Raw genomic sequence first — 23,398 nt, forward strand, 5'->3', positions numbered from 1 at the left:
AATAGGCTGTTTTCAGCATTTTTCTAGGGGTTCCAACTATTCGCGGGAGGGGTCTGGTACACCTCCCCAGTGAATACGGGGGTTCCAGTACCACTGTATTAACAAAATATTAAATGAAAGAACAAAGCTTTTCACAATAAGATTTAGCAGAAACGATTAACAAAATCATTTGTCATTGCGGTGATTCACAGCTAACTTGAGTTAGAGGGAGGGGGTGTTTATATTTTTGAGGAATAATGAATGAATGACTTTAATTTATCACGCATTGTGATATTGTTGAGGAGAAAAAAAGAGAGAGTAAAATCTAAAATCTTTAATATGTACGTAAAAGCAGTACCATTTCACATAGAGAATAAAATTTTATTTCACAATAAATTAAGCATAATGATAAAACGTAAAAACAATCAAGTGCAATACAGTAAAAAAAAAAGAAAAAAAAGAAGTCTTACTTGAGCCAGTGTTCGGTGCGCTGAGTGAGGCGATAGAGGAGAGGAGAGGAGAGGGAAGAAGGGGTCTGCCTCCCAGGCACTGACCTATCAGCTGGGCTGGGATGATTATTCGTCCATTTCTTTCACTTACACTCGATCTGCCCAAATCACTTCTTAGCCAAGAGGCTGATCACCTTGATCACTTAATCCGAGAATTCATAGCGTTTTTTGGCTCTCGTGGAGGAAGTGTCCTTACTTCCCAAGATTGTCACGATTTTCTGGACCATTGTCATGACTTTCTGGGCGACACTAGGCCCACTACCAATAATTGTGGAAACTGCTGCCTGGAGACTGGCAAATGGGTTTAGGAAAATCAGGGAGGAGGTTTGTGGTTATTGAGGTTGTTAACCAGGGTTCCCCTTCCTTGCAGACAGACTGGATTACTTTTTAGACCTGAATCTCCCAAGACATTGATGAGTTCAGATTTTAATTGTTAGCAATTTTTCATTAGCTCTATCAGCTCCATAACTGTTTCTTCTCCTACATTCACTTATCACATACATGTATTCTATCACTGTCTCCCTTTCATCCTCTTTTTCTTGGTTTTTATAGCCATATAAACTCCAAATCCTCCCTTTGTAAGCCGCCCCAAAACTTAAAGGTGTCCTCTAAAAATTGTATGCAGTCAACTTTTATGTTTTCATTCTTTCTAAAATTCTCTCATTTCTTGTTCTCTCTGTCCATGACACATGAAACTATCCTCTGTATCCAAATTTCTGCTACTTCAGTTGCATCATTCCACCAGTTGTAAGTAATATCTCCTTATGGAGAATGCATCATAGAAAGGGCATATTGTGTAAATAGATAAACTTTTCTCATGAATGGTTCAAGTCCATAAACAGTCAAACCAAGGCAGTTGGGAGTGGTTTTCCTTGGAAAGGGAGATGCCTGTATTTCCAAAGATGTGAATGAAAGAAGCTATGCAGTAGATTATGATAAAGAAGTTGCTGTCCACTCTGCTGCTTCCTGCCATAGTAGTACTGTAAATTGCTCCATTTCAAATTAACTTTTGGTGATCAAGTGGGGAGAATATTTACTTGGAATGTTTTGGAGGATTAGAGATGAATCAAAATTATAATTGCATGTCATGATATGGATTGACTTGTTGCACACTAAATATTTGCTCAGTTTCATGGTTGACAGAGAAGGCAAGAATGTTTTTTTCTACTTCAATACATTTAGTTAAGATGGAAAGGAACCTGTCGTAAGGTGTACGGTGGGGGTTCCGTTCCCTGGGGTGTGCCGATAAGCAAAAACTGCTATTAACCGAAACTCAGTGATTTATGGCACTTATGGCACACCATAAGCATCCTTATGGGGCCATAAGCACCCTTATGGTGCGCCATGAGAACCCTCCTGGCGCGCCATAAGAACCCTTCTGGCGCTGATAACCGAACACATCCCATTATGGCGCCATAAATTGCCGATTTTATAGCGCTAGATAAGCCCCATAAAAGCGGATCGCCAATAACCGAGTCCACCGATAACTGGGGACTGCCTGTAGAAACATTCTGCTCCTGGATTATAAGTCAGTAGTCTCAACTTTGGAATTCACATAGTAAAAGAAAAAAGAATATTCAAGAGGGAAAAGCAACAGTTTGAAGAATTTTCAATCTTAGTGTCACAATATGGCCATTAAGATCATTGAGCTTAGTTTAGGATAATAATGGAATGAATTGTTGAGGGAGATTTAAAAAATGATTGATGCATCACTTAGACATTTAAACCACTGGTTTTATTTTTAGACAAGGTAAAGTTCAGTGAAGTCAGTGGCTTAAATGTTGGGTTATTATTGTAAAATTGATACTGAAGACCTTAAGTGGTTGGTATCACAAAGTAAAAGGAAATACATTTGTTAAAGGAGCAGTGATACACTTTGAGTCTACTATTATTCGGTGGTTGTTTTCTCCAAAAGTAGACCTTACAGCAAATGTTAACTCACTGTTAGTTGTCTTTACCCATCAATTTGAACCTGTGATCTTTTATTTTTAATAACAAATCTATTTTTTCTCTGATTCAAAAAGGCTTTAATTTACTGGAACCCATGAATTTGAAATTTAATTTTGCTGTGTACCATTATTCACTTGAGAATAAACACTATGAGATTCTAATTCATCTATCAACCTTTCAGATCAAGTGAGTGATTATATCAGTCAAGTTTGTGCATTTGTTGAGTGTGGTCACAAGAAAGAAGCCATTGTTGAAATACTGTATCGCCATGCAGTTTCTTATCCCCAGCTTACATCTCCACTCATTTCTATACTCAAGTCTAGTAAGTATGGCATACCTAACTATCTCAGCAGTTTAATCTTAATTTTTTTCTTATTTTATCCCTGTATGTCAGGATCAATTTATTTACATATTTACACTTTAGGACAAAGTCATTTGGGTATGTTCTAAATCACACATGTAGAAATTATGGATTTCTGGCCTAACTTTTTTCTGTAAAGAGATTAGAAATGTGTCCCTTACTGACTTATCAGTTTCTTAATTATTTAACGGACATTTCAAAGTAGCCTTGTAGTAATAACCATTTTACATTTGACTGTCTGTTTGGAATTTTAATGTTGAATCTGTTTTACTGAGAATCACATAAGAAATTTTGAATTTAATCTTAAGTGCTTGTATTATGGAGATAAGGTGTATGCTAGATGTTTACTTTCATTGTCCCATCAGACACATTTTAACTTTTAACAGGTTTCTAAATAGATTAATGTATGGACATTTCCATTTTTATTTTTCTCTATTGTCTATACATAAAAATGCAAAGTCCTGATAGCATTAAACTGATTTTTAAAATTATTTTTGAAGATTTTTTATTTTCTTAATTCCAGACAACCAGATTGTGTTATGGATGGATGAGATGGCATGCAGTGAAGACTGGGATACTTGTGAAGTGAAGGAGGATAACCTTCTAAACATTACAACTCACCTCCTGCTGTCCACATTCTTGTTACATACTGGTATATCACAGTCTCATCTCGGGTTAGTGATATTTTGTTCCTTAGATGTATCTCTTATAAGTTTCAAGTAAATTATTTTCCCAAGCAATTTGGAAATTGTGCTCTTGAGTTCAGTCATGAATAAAATTATTTGCACAAATCGAAACCTGAAGTTGTCCTTCACAAATAATGTATATGAAATAGTACAAGACCACTGTACAGTGGTACCTCGACATATGAAATCAATCCGTTCCGAGGTGGCCTTCGTATCATGAGCTTTTCGTATCTTGAAATGCATTTTACATGTAAAATGCCTAATCCTTTCCAAGCCCTACAAAACACCCCAGTAAATTATATTTCCAGGCTTACAACACATGTTCTAGGGTTACGACGCCGATCCGACGGAAGAAATATGACTCCAAAAAGGCAAAATACTGTACATACTTGAGTAATATTCAACTGCATGTAATGTTCAACCACATTTTTTCTGCATATATTAGGACTTTAGTAAATGTCCCTTAGCAATAAGCTTAGCCTATGTTAGCAGTTGCTACTGTAGCCTAGTCTATGATTCTGACATCTAAACCTAAGAAACTAAAAGCTTAGAATATGCCAATAAAATGTATAAATAATCAGTATGTACTCATTTCAAATAATTATTAATTAATCATTAACTATAATACACAAACAAACAAACAAAAAAATCCTTCCAACCTTTTGTTTACATTCAGCACTTACGAGTACCGAACGATCGTCAAGCAACCACTTTTCCTAGCACACAGTAAGCCATAAATTTTCATCATCTCTTCAACTAATGAAACTACCAAACAGTATAATAACCATTCATTTCTATTCTTTATACTATCTTTCCCTAATGGAGATACCAAGTTACTGACAGCTATAATGAAACCTATACGTAATATTAAAACAGAAGAAGAATTCTTGAAAATACGTATTTGTTGCCTTCGATGATAGCAGTCTGATTTATTTTATATTTTATGATATCTAATTCACAATTTTTTTATTAAATGTATTGCATGTACTCATTTCAAATAATTATTAAGTAACCATTAACTATAATAAACAATAAAAAAAAAAAAGCTTCCAACCTTCTGTTTACGTTCAGCACTTACGAGTATCGAACGATCGCCAAGCAACCGCTTTCACCTAGCACACAGTACGTATAGTAATAAAATTTTCATTATCTCTCTTCAACTACTGAAACTACCAAACAGTCTAATAACCATTCATTTTTATTCTTTATTCTATCTTTACCTAATGTTTTTTTTATTAAATGTATTGCATGAATAAGTTTTACAATTTACAGCATCCTTTTACCAATAGAATACATAGAGTACATGGGGTAGATGCTGACCAAAAGGAGAGCAGGATCTTACGGCGGTGACTAGCATCAGGAACCAATTGGTGAGCGGGAGGATGGTAGGAACCAATGGGTGAGCGGGAGGATGGTGGGGAGTTTACTCAGTTGGCGGCGCGCGAGTTTTAAAATTGTTCTCGGTGGTCCAGGCGAATCTTGGGACTTTACAGCAGCAACCTATCGTAACTTGAACTATTTTAGTATGTAGAGCCCAAAAAAATCTTTGTATTTGCTTTCGTATCTTGAGTTTTTCGTAAGGTGAGCCTTTCGTATGTCAAGGTACCACTGTAATTGCAAAATCCTTCAATAAAAAAGGAATAAGAGAACGGGAGTCAACCACAGACTCTCAATCAACATATTCCCTAGTATTGTCATTTCTGATTTTGAATATGATTTTTTATTTTCTATTTTCAGACTTCATTGCTATCCAGTCATGAGAGAGATGTTTCGATTAGTATATCATGTACGACGTCGACTTGTAACATTAAAAACTCAAGAAGACTCAGGTGAGCAGTGAAGATATCTTTTACTTCTTGTTCATTCATTTTTTAAAGGCTCATAGTATATATTGCATGGTTAAATGAGGTTATGGGTTCTTGACAAATGTCTCATAGTTGAGAAAGTATATTTTAATGTCCCAGACTATAGGCTCAGTCTCTTGAGTGTTATATTATTTGTGCATGAACCAAACTTGATTTTAAGATTAATAGGCAGTTTTCATAACAATATCTGTTAATTCTTGTGGAGTGTGAGTTAATAGTAATTACATAACATATTTAGGTGTCGAGAATAAGTCATATTGTGCTGTGTCACAGTAAGCTTATCTTTAATAAATCTATGTTGTGTGTTGAATGAAAACCTAACCTCATCAGTCCCCTGTAACAGAAAGGATTCAGTGGCAAATACCAATGCACATACATTGACCTTGGGATCCTCAGTTCTGCAGAAACCAGTGGTTCCAATTCTTGTCTGACAAGCTATTTTTGCCCAGCATTTCAGTCCTAAGAGTTAGAATTTCAGTTTTGTCTTTTCTTTCTCTGAAGCTTTTCTTTATCTGAGCTTTCATTTCTATATTTATTTTCTTATACTTTGAAAATATAGGAAATCTCAGTTTCTTGGAAGAGTTTTTCAGTGACAATGATGAGTTTTTGCTATTGACATTTTGGATCTACTTTCATAATTTCTTTTTTACATGCGTAGTCGTTCGTTTGCAGAACAAACCTTTTGTCTTAACATTAGGATAAATATTCTGGCGCCAGCTGGAAACCGGTTAAAACAATAAAAAAAATTGTATATGCAAGGATCTGTGGCATCTGGCATCTGATACGTAGCTGTGGTAGTAGCGAGTCAGAGACCACGCTTGAACCTTGTGACATATTGAATGTATCTTCAACTGCCTTGGAGAGCGAACATTCACTTTTGTGTTTTGAGGATTTGTCATGGATTCCTCTAACCAGACTAAGAAGTCCTGGGAGCATTAACCTATGTGGCCCAGCCTTCTAGGGTTCCTGTGTTCACACTTCCTGGCTTCCTTTTTGGACTGACCCCCGTACAATTTGCAATTTTTTGTGGATTGAGAAGATCAAGACATTACAGGTTCGTGTTCCAGCTGAGGGTTTTGTGCGAGGATTTGTCTTAATTAAAATAGTAAGTTTTCCTCCACTTCCTCAACATGAATATTAATGGTGCAAGTTCTATGATTGCATTGGTCCCAACTACATGCTTAGGACCCATCAGAATTTACTGTTGTCTCTTTCCCATCTTGCGGATATGGGGTGTGAGTTGTATGGCTCACTCCCTTTCCTTCCAGATATATTTCTTTTCCTTTCTCTCAGGGTGGGAGGTTTCTTTCCTTCCTGAGGGGGAAGGCATATTATTTGTTTCTTTTTAGGCCCTACAGTTGAGAATTTCCTTTGCCTCTGGATTTCCCCCGTCTTATTCTTGCATCGTATGGCAGTGTGTTCTGCTCAGATCCTGGGAATCCCTCTACATTCCCTTTGCTCTCCCAGTGTTACCACTTCACATATTGGTGTACTTTGCCCAACTCGTTGGTTCTGTGGTGGAAGTTTGGAACCCAGCCAGATCCGACAGCAGTGTGTTCCTTCCAGAGGAGCTTGGTAGTCCCATCTATGTGGTGACTTCTATGGGTTGTTCCCATCGTGGATCAGTTTACTTCATCATTCAGGGGTACCAATCTTAGATGGATGGAATCTTTGATGTAGCCTGCATCTGCTTCTGTGGTGTCTCATCTCCTTTCTGATGTTTTGTCATCCAATGCCTTTCACTTTTGTTCCTTTTTTGTCATATATATGAAATAAACTTATCAAGCCTTGATTAGGCCCCCTCTTAAACGTAGTTATTTACTGCTTTTGTAAGTCATCTGCTTCTGTGACTCCATGGATGGGATTGTGACATCACGGCTAGTTCGTATGACGACAGTTTCAATTGATTGACTCTGTGTTTCAAGAGAAGTATGACCAGTCTTCCGCTATCTCAGATGTTGGGGTTTTTGGGAATTCTTCATTGTTTCTTCACTTGGACATGTACTATGATGAGGCCTTCCGGTTGCATTAGAAGTAAAAAAAAAACATCTTTTACCATCGTTGTCTTTTCCTTCTTTTGGTGCTTTCTCTCGTCTACAGACTGGGGTTTATTTTTGTGTTGTGGGTCTCTCTCCGAGACCCTGGATTACAGAGCACCAGGTGCACATTTTCCTCGGATACAGCAAGTTTAAGAAGTAACCAGTATCACAGATACTAGTCCAGGAATATTCCCCAAGCTTTTATCTCCGCCACTCTTGTTTCTGTGGGTGTTCAGATAGAGGTAGTAACTGAACCGACGTTCGTCTTGTATGAGACTTAGTAGCTCGTCAGAGTCCTTTGGTTTTTTCAGAAATCGGAGAATGCATGTCTCGAGTGTTTGGCTTTGGCCTAAGGCTCAGTTACCAGATAAGTCAAGATAGAGGCTGCCGTGGAGATTTTAGCAGGTGTTTCAGCTAGAGAGTTGATGCACTTTCCTTCTTTGGACGTGAGAGATTCTGGACGTTTGGGGAATTGTTTCTAGCATAGGCTTTGTCGCCTTGATGCTTGCACATTTGTGACGTAGTCACCATAGCTCCAGATATCCAAGGACATGACCAGGTTTGATGTTCATCTTTCCATGATTCAAGTTGGTCCAGCCAAAGGAACGATGCTCTTTCCTTTGATGCATGTGAGGAATTCTGCACGACCATGGACACATTTCCACCGTAGGACTATTGTCGACTCGACGTTTGAATGTCACCATCCTTTCAGAACTGTTGATCTCCTACAAGCTTCTTCATGACAGACATGAGAGTTGCTCCACAACTGTGGATGTGTTTTCAGCCTAGGCCATTGTCTCCTAGTCGATCGAACTTCTGTTGATATTCTTCTGTTGATATTCTGCTTGTTGTTCCAGCTCTCACATCCTTGTCTCTTAGTAGAGATGGTGCTCGATGTTTGAGTTTGCACGGCCTCAAGCGTGACTATACAGCCATATGTTGACACATGGGTGTCGTGGGGGGGGGGGGGGGGGTGTGAATTGTCTCAAGGAGTGTCTGGGAACGGACCCTCGACCTCACCCACAGCCATACAGTATGTTTATGCAATTCCTTTTGGTCACGTAGGTAACGGCCAATGGATGTTACCATAGTAACGGCCAATGGACGTTCCATGTCATCTACCTACAAATAGACGCGATGGATCTTCCAACTTTTTTGTCCTTCCTAACATAGGTTGTGAGGTTTTTCTGTAGGTTGAATGAATTAATTTAATCAGACCCATACGGCCATCATTGTGGGAGTTGCCAGGTTTTGTATTCACCCAAAGACTTCAACCCTTTTCAGATAGGAAGAATTCTCTTGTTTCATTGTTTATATTTAAATTTGGATTGTTGCTACATGAATATTAACCTTCGACTTCCTGTGCCAAGGTAGTTACAGTTAGTCAATAGGTTGATTCATTTACAGTGAAGTTCTGTAGAACCATTCAGCCCTATGCTTATGAAGCAGGAATAAATTAATTCTGATTGAACAAGGTTTTTTCCTTGTGTGACTGGAATAATTTTGTAATTCCATAGATCTACGGATCAGTCCTATACTCCTTAGCGTGTTCGGTCTGGTTTGGTATGAGTCTAGACAAGGAAAGGCTTTGAGAACACCTCTAGATTTTCTTGGTTAAAGATGGATGAGGTATGATCTCCTGTTTTTCAGGAACTTAGTGGTATTAGGTTTAGTGATTTACTTAGCCTAGCCTAAGAAGTTAAGTTCTTAGCCTAGCCTAGCTAGTTCGAACCTATCTTTATCAAACTTGCTCTTCAATATCCCAGAGTATGTTCTTCTGGTTCATAACTTCTCCATGAGGATGGTTTTCCCATTCTTCAAAAGTTTGGGATTGGGTTAGGTTAGTTTGGTTTCAATTCCCAACTTAGTCTAGCCTTATATATCCTTATCTAACTAGACCGGTTGTGTGCCTCATCATCCCAGTTCTTCTTATCTCTACAAGAACTAAGATCCGTCTTCAAACTATATACTTTTGCTCAGGAACGACACCATAGTGATTCCATAGTTAAGAAAAGGCAAAGGGGGAGGGATTGGTGTCCCATCTTCATATCATAGGAAATCTCTGTTGAGCAGCATACCTCAACTTATGTCATCATAGGGAAACTTATCATAGGACGTACGTCTCCTCTGTTGATGAAGTGCATTCCATTAGCAGTGTGAGAATATCTCTGCCAGTGGTGAGAATCCCCTTGACAGTGCACAAGTTGACGGTAGAGTACTTAGCATGTATATACATAGAGCATCTCATCATAAGACATCCCCTGGGGTTATCCTGACATCTCCACTGTCTGCTTTGGGAGGATTCATGTTAGATCTCTTTGCTACACTGTTCGACAGAAAGCTAGAGGTCCACATTCGGTGGTCCCAGATCCATTTGCTGTGGCAGAGAATGCCCTTTGTCATACATGGGACAGTCTGGAGGTGTATGCCTTCCCTCCATTCTACCTGATCCGTCATGTTGTGAACAGAGTGGTGGGTTCCAAGATCTCAGGATGACCCAAGTGGCTCCCTTGTGGCCCCAAGCAGAGTTATTCCCGGATTTTCTCTCTTCTCTCAGTAGTGCTGAGAGAGATTCCCCCTTGGCACAACCTTCTCTGCCAAACTCATGAAGAGAGGTATCACCAATCTCTTCATGGCTGGAGACTGTCCAGTATCTCTTACGAATGAGAGGTTTTTTCACAGAGTAGCGACTCGGATGTCTGGCTACCTCAGAAGATCTTTGTTAGCTGTGTACCATGGCAAATGGGTCCGTATACTGTAATTGGTGTCATTTATGGGGTTTCTATCCACTTGGAACTTCTGTTCAGCAAATAATGGACTTCCTGATCTTTCTCAGAACAGAGAAATGTCTTTCTGTTTCTACTGTCAAGGGCTACAGGGCTGCCTTAGGATTAGTTCTTTGTCGGAAAGACATGACATTATTCCATCCATCCTGGGAAATTTTTGTGTTGCTCAAGAGCTTTGAGCAGTCTTGTTCACCTTGGGAGCTCAAACCACCTATCAAAAAGAGTTTGAGAGCTCCATGATCTAGATTAAGACGTAAAACACACCATGGGTTAGGGTTCAGTAGATTTTGTCACATTTTCCATTCCTTCCCCTAAGGAGTTTGTTAACAATAACCTTTAAGAGCTACTGCTTTGCCCCATCAGAGTACTGTGTTGTTATCTAAAAAGAACTCAACACTTAGACCTAGGTGTCATAGAACCTAGGTGTCATAGACCAAGAAAGAAGTGTCCAAGAATACCACTGTGAATGTAGAAGCACATGATATCAGAGGAATAAGTTCCTCCCTGGCATTTAAGAAGAACTTGTCTGTTCATAGGATTTTGAATGCTGGTTCCTGGCTTCGTCAGACAACTTTCACTTCCTTCTACCTGAAGGATATTGCCTACTGGTCCTTGGATACTTTTTCCTTGGGTCCAGTGGTGGCTACTCAACAAGCTGCGTAGGTCATCCAGTGCCCCTGGCGGAACAGTTCGTATCTTGCCTAAGATGATAGTGTGGAAGAGAGAATGAGTGAGATGAGTGGCCTCTTTTCTTTCCCAGGTGTGCTGAACCTCCAGTTGGTTCAGGATTCTCATACCTCCCTCCAGATGTGAGTCTATTCTAATGTTGAGACTGGAGGTTTGTTCCATGTATGAACATGACAGATTTTTTATTTATTTAAATTTTTCATAGCTAACAAACCTGAGGTCTTAACATTGACTGCCCACCTGTATCCACCCCTCTTATGTCTTATCCTTGGTTGGAAGAAAGACTAAATCCATCACAAGGTTCAAGCAAGGTCTCTGACTCACTTCCCCCTCAGCTGTGCATCAGATGCCAGATGCTACAGATCCCTTGCATATGTAATTTTTTATTGTTTTTAACCAATTTCCAGCTGGTGCCAGAAGATTTACCCTAATGTTAAGACCTCAGGTTTGTTAGCTATGAAAAATACAAATTAATAAAAAAATTGTCATTTTTTGTTGTTTTTTAAATTAATGTACTAATCACAAATTTATATTAAGCATTTTTGTATTTTCTTTTCCTTATATTCTCTTTTTCATTAATAATAAGCAACAGGAAAGGTATTTTGGATAGACTGTAGGCCATGTAGAATGTGTCTTATGTTTTAACTTTCAACAAAACCGGCTTCAGTTGTCTGTTAGCTGTTGGAATGAAGTTATTTCTTCCATGCTTACTTGTGTAATGTGATGAGTTATTTTTTCATTTTTTCATAGTTTAAATGATTTTTTGCAGGTAGTTGTTTCCAGAGACATTATTCATAGTCTAGAGCAAAGATATTAGTAGTCACCAGATGGTATCATTAATGTTCCATGTTCCCCAACAAACCTGATTTTGCAATGGCATCATTAATGTTCCATATTCCCCAACAAACCTGATTTTCCAACATGGTTCCTGTGGGAGTGCTTGGTTTCACCCTTCTGCTTCATTGGATGAGTTCCAAAGCTCCCTTTCAGCCAGGAGTTGTAATAGCAAATGCTAATCAGTGATGATGGGAAGAAACTGCAGACTATGTAGGCTGTGTTACAGTACTTCCCCTCTTCAGGAACTTCTTGGACAGAGCCTTGCACATTTAAGGAACCATTATCATGGCAGGAGCCATGCTCTGAGGAAAGCCATATCCCCTATTGAAGCTGCAGTAGTTGTCTTGTAAAGAGCCACCTCTCTGACAGTCTGTGCTAATAGGCCCACACACACTTCAGTGCCTGGACTAACAATTAGCTGTAGTCCTCCTGTTTGTGGCAAGGCGATTCGTGATACATTGCTTATTAGGAAGGGATTTCACCTCTAAGAACTTCATGTGCCTGCATTTATAGCAGCAGCCATGCTTCTAGTAAGGACCATGCTCCTGGACACAGCTGCTGCATTGGCAGGATCATCAAGCAACTATGCTACTATTATCAGGCCTTATGCTAGCAAAAGAAGCTTGATTAATGGGTCAACCTACAACCAGAGATTAAAACCCTAACAGTAATAAACAGCTTGTTAACAAACAACAGTGTCTTTTTAAGTACTAGTCAGATGAAGCCACTGTACTGTACGAGATAGGCCCAGGCCCCAATTGAAGTTGTAGCACATGTCAAGAAAATTCAAGAGTTAATGGCTTTGGAATGTTAATAGATGAAACATAACTAGTTTTTTTATCCAAACTGTATTATTTTTGTGCTCAAGAATTCCTGCCTTCAAGATTCTTGAATGGCTACAGTAGTACTATGCTTTGGTGACTGCACACTGGCAAATAGAGTGAAGATTCTTTATAGAATTGGCCAGATCACTTGGCTTTTTCCACTCATTTTGTCTTTTAACAGAGGACTCTGCCTAGTATGGCCATCAGAGAGGTTGACATTTTCTCAAGGAATGAATATTTGTACTTCCTCTCACCTAAAATAATGAAGGCACTATCAACATTTCATTGATGTTTACCACACACTCAATATTCTTATTCCAACCATTCCAGTCATATAGAGTACAAATTGAAATAGCATGGTAGTTTAATTTTATAGACATTGTATGCCATGACAACTATCTAGAGGTTGAGAATGCCCTTCTCTTTTGGGCCCATTTGTTTAATCATTGTTTTTGTTTTTATGCAGCCTTTCTTACACCTGGCCTTAAAGTTGGAATCATTTTGTGAGATTTCATATTTAAGCACACAGTTCACCTCTGGGTTCCTGGGCCATGGCCCAAGAAGTATTCACTTTAGGGGCAATAACACCTATCATTATCTGAGGTATTTCTGACTGTGAAGATTGCCAGAAAAGGTTTGTGGACAACTGACTTTTTTGATGAGCCAAGTTGAAAAATCATGAACAGTTGGAATTTGAACACTCCTGAGGGGGCATGACCCATGCACATGTATGTATGGTAAATTAATTTTCAACAACATTCCAAAACCACTTGCAGTACCTGATAACACCAGGTGCCCTAGCCAAGGACTTCTCATCCCAAATTTGCCTGTTCTACCTGCAGAGATTATCACATAAACAGAACATTTCTTGCATGATGCATTGCAAGAAATATTCTAAGAGTGCTTTAGATGATTTCTGCATGTCTTCAGCCTCTTGAGTCGTTTGCAGTGTTCTTTGATAATCCCTTTCTCACAGATGGACAATATGGCAACAGTTAAGTGATTTGTACATCAGAAATTTTCCATTTCTTTTTTTTTGGTGGGGCGGGGGGGGCACAGCACAGTAAACTGCAGATGAGCTACTAATGTATTTTCTTGAGTTGAGCGCCAAGTGATTGAGCTCATTCCTATTAAGATTTGAAGTAACAGCAAGATAGGTGATATCTACCCGAGTAAATACACGTTGCCTCACCTTACTCTGGTAAATTGCGTGCTGTTTTACCAGTTGATTATATGAGTCTCCCAAGGACTTAATTTTAGCCCTTTAGTTTAGGCATGGATCTAAGCCTTTTTTAACATGATTCCATGTTTTTTTGATCCATGCATTTAATAATATTCTCTGTAGCTCTCAGATTTTTTAATTCTTGGTCAGCCATTTTTTTAATTTTGACAACCATTTCCATCCTGACTTAAGATGCTATTCAGGTTACAAAGAATCATGACTATGATTAATATACTAATCTCTGTAGCTTCAGTTTTCAGTTACAAAATTCAAGAATTTTAAATGCCCTTATTTTTCACATCAGGTATTATTTGAATTTTATTATGAGTAATGGTTTCATTGTAAAACAAAAATAGCTTTTTAAAATAAAATTAATTATATAAATATAAAACTGTTTTGATAATCAGTGTTTACCTCTTGCCCCTAGTATTTTCTCACAGCTAATTGGCAGTTAACTGCTGGCGACCCGAGGAGCTGATGTCTGCTGTTAACTTCTTTTGCTATGGAGTGACTGATATGGCTGTGATTTTAGTCAACATAAAAATTATTTTTTTAAAATTATAATTTGATATTCAATGAAGTAAAAATGTGAAACATTACCCTTTTTTATATATTAAATTTGATAAAAGGGAAAACTTTTTCCAGAACGTGAGAGGTCTACTGCAGGGTCAGATATTGCTCCAGAAGAAGATCGAACAAGGGTTGAAAGGGAAATTGTTGAACAGATGCTGTCTCTTAGAGTACCCATGAGTCATGAACCAGGTTTGCATGTTTTCACATGTGTATGTTCTTTGATGCATAATGGATAGAGATAGTACATATTTGAAAGAGAATATTGTTAAACAGTCTTATGGCCAAACAGAAATTTGCACAAAACGTAGAGGTTTGGATTAAATGTCTTCCTTGTTCATCTGTAAAATTTGAATAATTGAATGATTAAGGAAAACTGTAATATGTTGTGTTTATGGTGCTAGATGAGTTCTCTGTGGACTGACAACCTCTTAGGGATCTGTAACAGATAATGTACAGGCAGTCCCAGGTTATCGGTAGGGGTTCTGTTCTGATGACTTGATGATAAGCAAAAATTGCTGATAACTGAAAATTGGAAATTTTTGGTGCTTATCAGCTCCAAAAACCAGAGTTTAGTGCCAATAACCATTTAATGGCACTTCTTTTAGCTATATATTAGCGCTGATACCGGAAATCGGTGCATTTTGGCTCTGAAAGTGTGATTTTCAGCAATTTTTTGGCGCTAGACAAGTGCCATTAATCCCAGGCTGCCGATAGCCTGGGACTGCGTGTACATGTAATAAAGACCTGTCATGAATACAGTACTCCCCCACTTTTACGCAGTATTAGGTTCCAGAACCTGCTGCAGAAATGCAAAAATCCCCTCTAAAAATATTTATACTAACTGGATTGTAACTGCCAAATACCCAGGACCCCATAAACTAAAATGCTTATAGCTGTTTATTTTAACATTTCACTCTTTAATTTGATAGTTCAGACAAAAATATACCTTAATTTATCATATGAAAACAATTTAATATCATTTAAAAAAAAATAATCCCAAGCCACCATCCTAAAATCCTATGACATCTTATACTACTACTACCCTTTTACAACTGTTACTCTTAAGTATATATATGCCCCCCTAAAATGCCTATTACAATGATTTACTCATTTTAAAATATTGATATTAATGTAAACAGGAAAGTCTCTATAAAGGGATTTTGACGAAGGAAAAATCTATTTCTGGGGAGAGACCTGTGTCGCCCGGTGAAAAGGATCCTGCTATCCACTTTTCTAGTATAAATAGGTTCTAAATATACCAGAGAAAAAAGCTAGCATGGTATGCTGAGGTTACTACCCTCGCGCGAGCACCCTAAGGGTGTCGGGTATAAAGTACAAGGCGAGCAGAAGCCACTATTCACAGGTCTCCTGCCAACTAGAGATTTCCTTTCCAAAATCCCTCTCATGGGGGGAGCTGACCCGAGCGCCTTCTGCAATCCTGAAATTTTTTAGACATTTTGGCTTGGATTGGAGTAGGGGTAGGGAAGTCAATTAGAAGGGCTGGGTTTCACCAGGTGACACAGGTCTCTCCCCAGAAATAGATTTTTGCTTCGTCAAAATCCCTTTTCTGGGTTGACCTGTGTTCGCCGGTGAAAAGTTACCAGAGAATGCCCATCCAAGCCTACTAGATACCAAGTAATCTTATAAGGAGGAGTTAAATGAAACCTGGTTAATTTTAGCTTAAATTTACTAACCTAACATATGACAAAATATATAATTAAACTTAAGCTTACTTAAAGACTACTTATGCTAAGACTTAAACTTATGGCTTAAAATTAGAAATAACTTAAATGTATCATAATTTGACAGTGTATTGTGTAAGGAATTTATCACATTTCAGAATATGTACAGTCCGTTCTATAAAAACAATCCAGAACACAATATTTTATATACAAGATTGGCGGCAGGATGACGCCCAGGTCCTCTCAACCCAGAGGAGAGAGGTATAGTGGAGAGTATGAGCGAGGCAGGTAGAAAGGAGAAGGAGAATGTATTAGGAAGGAGAAAGGGGTAGAAGGAGGTTGATAGGATTTATTATTCAGGGGAGACTATGCTCCCTGCAGCAATTGCTGGGAATTTAAGGGCTTCTAAGTTCTTAAGATAGTGGCGCATAAAGGCTACTGGAGATTTCCAACCCGTATATTTCTTTAGATCCTCAAAATTCATATTTTGAAAATAATTAATGGAAGTAGCCACCGCCCGGATGTCATGGACATGTGGGATGGAATTCAGGTTGGCTTGTTTAATGAAGTAGAGTATTTGCTGTCTAATACCTTTAAGAGAGATTGTGCCACCCTTTTCTCTAATAAAAAGAGGACCTGACGATGTTGCGGAGGTTCTGGCTAAAAAGGATTTAAGGGTAGTGACAGGGCACAATGATGTGTCCTGTGACAACGGAATGATTTTCCATGGAGTCCATTTATTTTGTGGGTCCTTATTCTTAGCCAAGAAGCTCCGGTCTGGGGATAGTAGTACTTCCCCTGACGGGAGGAAATCTATGTGGTCTGGATTTCTTGAGAGAGCGAAAGTTCAGATATTCTGGCACCTGAGGCCATAGCCATTAAGAATAAAGTTTTCCTTAGGAGGGTTATGTATGAACATGATTCATTAATAGTGTCTGACGCCAATTTAATACATCATTCAAGAACCAAGTGATCTTTTGTGGGCGGACCGTTGGTCTTAGGCGTGCGCATGCTCTCGGAAGGGAAGAGAAGTATGCATCTGACAAGTTAATATTGAAGCCGACTTGGAAAATTTTCTTCAAGGCTGACTTGATTGTTGTAATAGTACTGGCGGCTAGGCCTTTCTCAAATAGAGTTGTAAAGAACGAGATTGCCAGATTTGTGGTCATTTTGTGGGCTCCCGATTCATTTAGGAACTTAGCCAATTTTTTAACAGCCGAATCGTATTGCCTGAGAGTTGAATCTCTTTTATCTGATTCTATAAAAACAATGTTACATGGATCAATACTTGCATCTTTTTGGGCTGCAAACTTCATGAAGTCCATAAAGTTAGGGCTTTCAGAATTCTTGAGGAAGCTGACACAGTTTGAGTTTGTACTATCTGTGTCAATTCCGGGTGAGGAATCTGTTTGGGCTGGAGCTTCAGCTCTAGGAGGAGTGGAAACCAGTTGCTTTTCGGCCAATTGGGAGCCACTAATGCTACTTGTCCTGTGAAGGATCGTAGCTTGTGCAAGACTTTCATCAGAAGATACACTGGAGAGAACAGATAAATCTTCTGCCACTTGTTCCAATTTATTGACATCGCATCTGTGGCATAGGCTAGAGGGTCCAGGTTGGGAGCCACATAGCATGGTAGCTTGTGGTTGGATTCTGTTGCGAATAAGTCCACTTGAAGGCCCAGGGCTTGATTGTAAATCCATTGGAATGAGTTCTTGTCCAGGGACCACTCTGATTCTAGTGGAGTAGTGCTGGAAAGAGCGTCCGCGATGACATTCCTGACTCCTGCCAGATGGGTTGCTGAAAGGTGCCAATGATTCTTCGCTGCCAAAGCGAATATTGCAATCAGCACGTGATTCAATTTGCTTGACCTGGAACCTCCTCTGTTCATGCAATGTACCACCACTAGGCTGTCTGAGACTATCCTCACATGGCTGTTCCTGGCCGGAGTTAGTCGCTTTAAGGTTAGGAGGACTGCGTTAGCTTCTAGCACATTGATATGGAACTGGCGAAACGTATTCGACCATATCCCTTGAACCTTCTTGTGCTGAGAGTATCCCCCCCAGCCACTCAATGACGCGTTTGTATGAATTGTCAAAGACGGCGGAGGGAATTGCAGTGGTACTGCCTTGGTTAGGTTCTTATGCTTCATCCAAGGGCAAAGCCTCTTTGCTAGTATGGGTGGAATTGCTGAGATTTTGTCCCTGAGATTGTTGTTGGCTCTCTTCATCCAGACTCGATTGATATCTTTCAATCTGGCTTTTAGCAGGACGTCTGTTATTGATGCAAATTGTAGTGAACCGAGGATTCTCTCTTGGGTACGACAAGAGGCCTTTTTGTTCCCGAGAAACTGTCTTGTAGCCGCTGCTATCTCTTTGGCCTTCCTGGGTGGAAGGGATATCTCGTGTTTTTCTAGGTCCCATTGGATTCCCAACCATTGAAAGTGGGAAGCCGGTTCCAGCCGAGATTTCTCCTTGTTTATTTGAAAACCCAAAGACTCCAAGAGTTCTATTACTTTGGCTGTCGACCTGTGGCATTCCTCGATGCTGGCTGCCCAAATGAGCCAGTCGTCTAGGTAGGCTACTAACATTATTCCCCTGGTTCTCAGTTCTTGGACTATCGTTTCTCCTAGCTTGGTGAATATTCTGGGCGCAATGTTGAGCCCGAACGGCATGACTCTGAATGAGTAAGCTTTGTTCCCTAGTCTGAAGCCTAGGTATGGAGAGAAGTTCCTTGCTATCGGAACATGATAGTAAGCGTCTGTAAGATCTATAGAGGTGGTGACGGCCCCACGGGGAAGTAAGGTCCGCACCTGCGAGACCGTCAGCATACGGAACTTGTCGCAAAGAATGTATGAATTGAGCCTTGACAAGTCCAGAATCACTCTTCTTTTGTCTGAGTCCTTCTTTGGAACCGTGAACAGACGTCCTTGAAATTTTAGTCTCCTTACTTTCTTTATGGCCTTCTTTTGTAGGAGATCCTTGATATATTCTACCAGATCTGCTGTTGGGGTCTGAAGGAAGTTTATTGATGGTGGAGGCCCTTCCTTTCATTTCCACCCCAGGCCCTTGGAGATAAACTGTGTGCCCATGGACTGAAGGTCCAATGGTCTCGAAAGAGATATAATCTCCCTCCTACCTGCGGGCTCTCACTGGTTGGCTGCAGGTCTGTACCCTCTTCCTCCTCTGAATCCTCTACCCCTTGACCCGCTTCGTAGTCGGGAGTGGTTCCTGGCTCTACTGCTACCAGCATGCCTATTGTAGCCACGAAAGGATTCCCTGGCTTCATAGGCGGGGTTAAAGGCGGGGGAGGTCGTGACGGCTCTGGAGGTTGAGGGTTGCTGGGCCGGCGGAGTCTGAAGCAGAACAAACTGCTGCTGTGGCTGGGCTTTTGATGTTGGGATATTGGGACTGCCTGAACTACTGTCTGAGGTCGAGAGGACTTATAGGGCATGTACCTCCTCGGCCTCTTCTTTGCCCTAGCTTGTTGTCCGGGTGCTTCAAACTTCCGTTTGAAGAGAAGTCCCCACCGGACTCGGAGGCTCTGGTTGGCTCTAGATGCCTCCCTCAAGACATTGTTCACTTCTTGCGGAAAAAGGTTTTCCCCCCAGATTGATGCCTTTATCAACCTGTTGGGTTCATGCCTGATGGAAGCCTCCGCCAGGACATATTTCCTGCAAGCTCGTCTTGCCATGCCAAAGTCATACAGGTCTGACTGGTAAGTCTGTAATAGACTCTTTGTCAAGACCTGGAACAGCTGTTCATCCTTATAGGTTGTGGCTACCAATTCCATTGAGGTAACAGAGTTGGCAGACCTTGCCAGTCTCGTCCTAGCCTCAAACTATGTTTTTATCAGATTCTCCGGTAGCTTGGGTAGCTTGTCAGAGAATAATGTTGAGGCACAGTCCGCATCCAGTTTACCTATGGTAAACGTGGCTGGAGCTTCATGCAAGAATTCTCTGCTGGCAGGGAGGAGAAGGGAGATAGCCTCCATCTCCTTTAAAGCCGGGAGAGGTTTATCCTCCGCTATGGCCTGGAGAGTTAATTCCGTCACCTTGTCGGTGCAGGGTGACGAGACTCAATCCGGTGTCGCGAACATGGTGTAAGAGCCCTTGTGAGGCGTTAACCTGGTGTTAACGCACTCCCATTCGGCCATGGTGCGTGCCCAGACAGCTTGGGCTTGTTTCTTCGAGAAGATCAGAGTTTCTTTTGGGACCTTGTCCACTCTTAACTAGCGCGTGTTCTGCTAGTCTGGCGAACCCAAGGAAGGGGAACTGGAGACCTTTTGGGTGGAACTTGAAGTCCTCCAGTGGTTAGGTCCCGCACCCTTCAATAGTTAATTTCCCATCTACATATGGGGCATGCATAGCAAGCTGCCATGGGTTATTCTTGTGAAAGGGTGGTAGTTTGGAAGCATCTGGCACTCCCATAGCAAGTGCCGGAGATCCAGAGTGGAGAAAACCGGACATCATGTCTTGCAGCGGTTTGATCTGCTCGGACATCATGTCTTGTAGCGGTTTGATCTGCTCGGCCACTATTTCTGAAACAGACTGGTCGGAGGCGCGTCGCAACGACTCAAACCTCTCGTCTACTGCCTCTCTAACCTTCGTAGATAGAAGGCTAGCAAGTAGTTCGTGGTCTACGCTGGACTCCGTCACCTTGGGTTTGGCGGACTTTGATCTCGATCCCTTTGAAGGGAGAGAACCCTTGGCAGCAGGCGACTTGTCATATGATGTCGATGGCCTTGGGGCCGGAGATGACTCAGTCGCCACTGACAGAGTCGGCTTTGTCCCTTGGGCAGGGATTTCGGTCTTACAGTCTTCTCCTTGGGACGAACCGACAGTGAGCTGTCCCAGGCGGGGGTGGACTTAGAGAAGCCCCGGAAAGAAGAGGTAGAAGAAGGAGTAGGGCTAAGGACACTACCTGCCTCACTTACCTCGCCACTTACTTGCTCTCCCAGGGCCATCGGTTTGGTGTTGATGTTGATGGCATCCACATCCGCCATCAGTTCCTCCTGGTCGTCAGGAAGGGGGGCCGTCTCCGCTCGGATGGCGGCGATGATGGGGGCCGCCACACTTGGCTGGACAGACGCCGAAGGGGACCCTTTGAACAGAAGAGTTCCCAGGGTGGCATCCAAAATGTAGGGATGCCCCGACGGTGCATTCCGGCCATACCCGGAGATCCATCTCTTCAGGTCCGCCCTGGCTGTCTGGCGGGCGTCCTCACTCGACTGTCGGGGAGGAAGGGGGAATTAATCTTCTGACATAGGGAACCAGGTTTATTGAACAATATTGTCATATTTGTTACAATTTTTATCATGGAAAAGGGAGAGGGGTTTTAACATGCTTACCTGTTCATTCAGAAGGAGCATCACCATTTCGTAGCAGATGGTGCAGGCCTCCGGGTGCCAAACCATATATGGCAGCAGTCCCTCCTCAGCTACAAAGGGGACGGAGCAGTTTGTGTGGGAACGACACACTTTGTGCCCCACGGTCTCGGCAAGGGAGGTGGAATGCCCCGGCGACTGACAGCGCACCTTCTGTAATGGTAATTATTAATGAGTATCATCCCAAGGAGTGCTGGAGCTACTCCGGCGGTGGTATGGAACTTAAACTAGATAAAGTTCAAGACTTACTCATTAATAAATAACATCTAATTCACTGAATAAATTCTTATCACTAAATAAATTCTTTTATATATATAAAGGTTAACTGCTTGGTCTTGGAACCTCTCCTGGATTTTATGTAGGCCTGGTTCATGGGATCCAATATCCGACGGACTATGAGGGGGACAGGCCTCAACTCTGTAGGGCGGCGGAGCCAAATATGTACTCCCTGAAGCTATGTCCGTCATCTGGCGGGGGCCGGAGGACTATAGCTCGGAGTCGTAATATCCCTCACCCCCTCATACCCGTCCCCCTCCCTCCACTTATGTGAAACTCAAGCGGACGTTCCTCACTAAGAGTACTAGTACCACGAGTCCTAGTAGTGTGGGGGGGGGTGGTCGGTCGAGAACGTCTGGCTCCCTGTCCGATCAGAGGTGGCCACCTATTAGCGGTTGTGTAGGCTACCACTGTAGGGGTAGTAGTACGACTGGGTCCACGGACCGTCGTGGTTGGTACTGCAACCGGTTGGGGTGGCCACCCATTAACAGTTGTGTAGGCTACCACTGTAGGGGTGGTAGTGCAACTGGGCTTATGGCCCGTCGTGGTTGGTACAACAACCGATTGGGGTGGCCCTCGATCGAGAGGTATAGCTTACGACTAAGGATTAAACCGAAGGAGGCTAGGCCAAGACGAATGTTAACCAGACCTTTTAAAGTACAGTAATACAGTATAGCATAATGAAGATAATGGATATACATCAGATTGATAATGAGGTATTATGGAAGAGTTGCAAGGGGTCTTTTATACATATATATATTGGGACATTAACCGATAGGGATTTAACTGACTAACCGAGTTCTCTAGCGACGTGGAACGTCAGGTAAATCTTCCTCTAAGATATCATTATGCGGATAGTACTCTCAACTAAACCTACCAAAATCGAATTTATATGATTCAGACTGGCCAGGAGGATAAATTCCACTCGGTTAAGGACAGTTAGCCTACCTTATTAATATAGTTGGGCTGAACTGATGGGTGGCAACTCTCCCACCTCTTCAGTGAATAATGAATAGGTATATTTGCATATATTTATTTACGAAGTTAATAATAATTCATGCAAATTACGTTGGTGAGAGGGAATGAGTTACTAACTCTCTCTCTCTCTCCTACTAAATAATCTATCAATGATGATAATAATATTATCATTATGTCGAGATCACTCGGACGCGTTCACGAAGTGGGGAGGGGGGGCGGAAGGGGGGGATATGAACGTTCTTAGTCTAGTCCCCAGACTTGCCCCAGAGTATGTCGTGAATGTGTTCGATATTTCTACGACATAACAAACCAATAATAGTAAGAAAATACATGAGAACACAGGAATTAGATACTTTTATAGGCAAAAACCATCTGATTTATTCTTATTTAAGCTAAAACATCGTACCTAAATCCCACGCATTCTTGCTCCTGATACCAAAATGGCTGGGGGACGCCACCTTCCCTGCAATACTTTCTACGGGGCCGAAGGCTAATAAAGGAAGTCCTGCAACCATATAATTTATGAAAAACAGAAATTAAGGTACTCAACTTTGGTGCGGTGGACATATCAGCTGAAGCCATCGCGAAAAAGCACTTAAATCTACGAAAAAGTAAGAGCAAAAAAAACGCGTCGTAGTCTCATGAAATCTAAAAACAGGATTTGAGATGGCGCTCGGGTCGGGTAGTAGTAGTAGTAGCGAGAGAGAGGGGTAAATAGTAGCCGTTGGGTCGGCTCCCCCCATGAGAGGGATTTTGGAAAGG

The 23,398-nt window shown here is 41.2% G+C and overlaps 1 protein-coding gene across 1 annotated transcript in view; it reads left to right on the forward strand.

The window, feature by feature from the left end:
* The window catches only part of LOC135226953 (probable E3 ubiquitin-protein ligase HERC1), a 232,033-nt gene that overhangs the window by 90,212 nt on the left and 118,423 nt on the right, over positions 1-23,398 (forward strand). The window contains exons 8-11 of the mRNA XM_064266636.1: positions 2,620-2,760; positions 3,323-3,473; positions 5,223-5,314; positions 14,391-14,507. Coding sequence (XP_064122706.1) covers positions 2,620-2,760; positions 3,323-3,473; positions 5,223-5,314; positions 14,391-14,507 — 501 coding nt within the window. The remainder of the gene's footprint in view (positions 1-2,619; positions 2,761-3,322; positions 3,474-5,222; positions 5,315-14,390; positions 14,508-23,398) is intronic.

This window comes from Macrobrachium nipponense, chromosome 15 (assembly GCF_015104395.2).
Source record: "Macrobrachium nipponense isolate FS-2020 chromosome 15, ASM1510439v2, whole genome shotgun sequence".
Lineage (NCBI taxonomy): Eukaryota > Metazoa > Arthropoda > Malacostraca > Decapoda > Palaemonidae > Macrobrachium > Macrobrachium nipponense.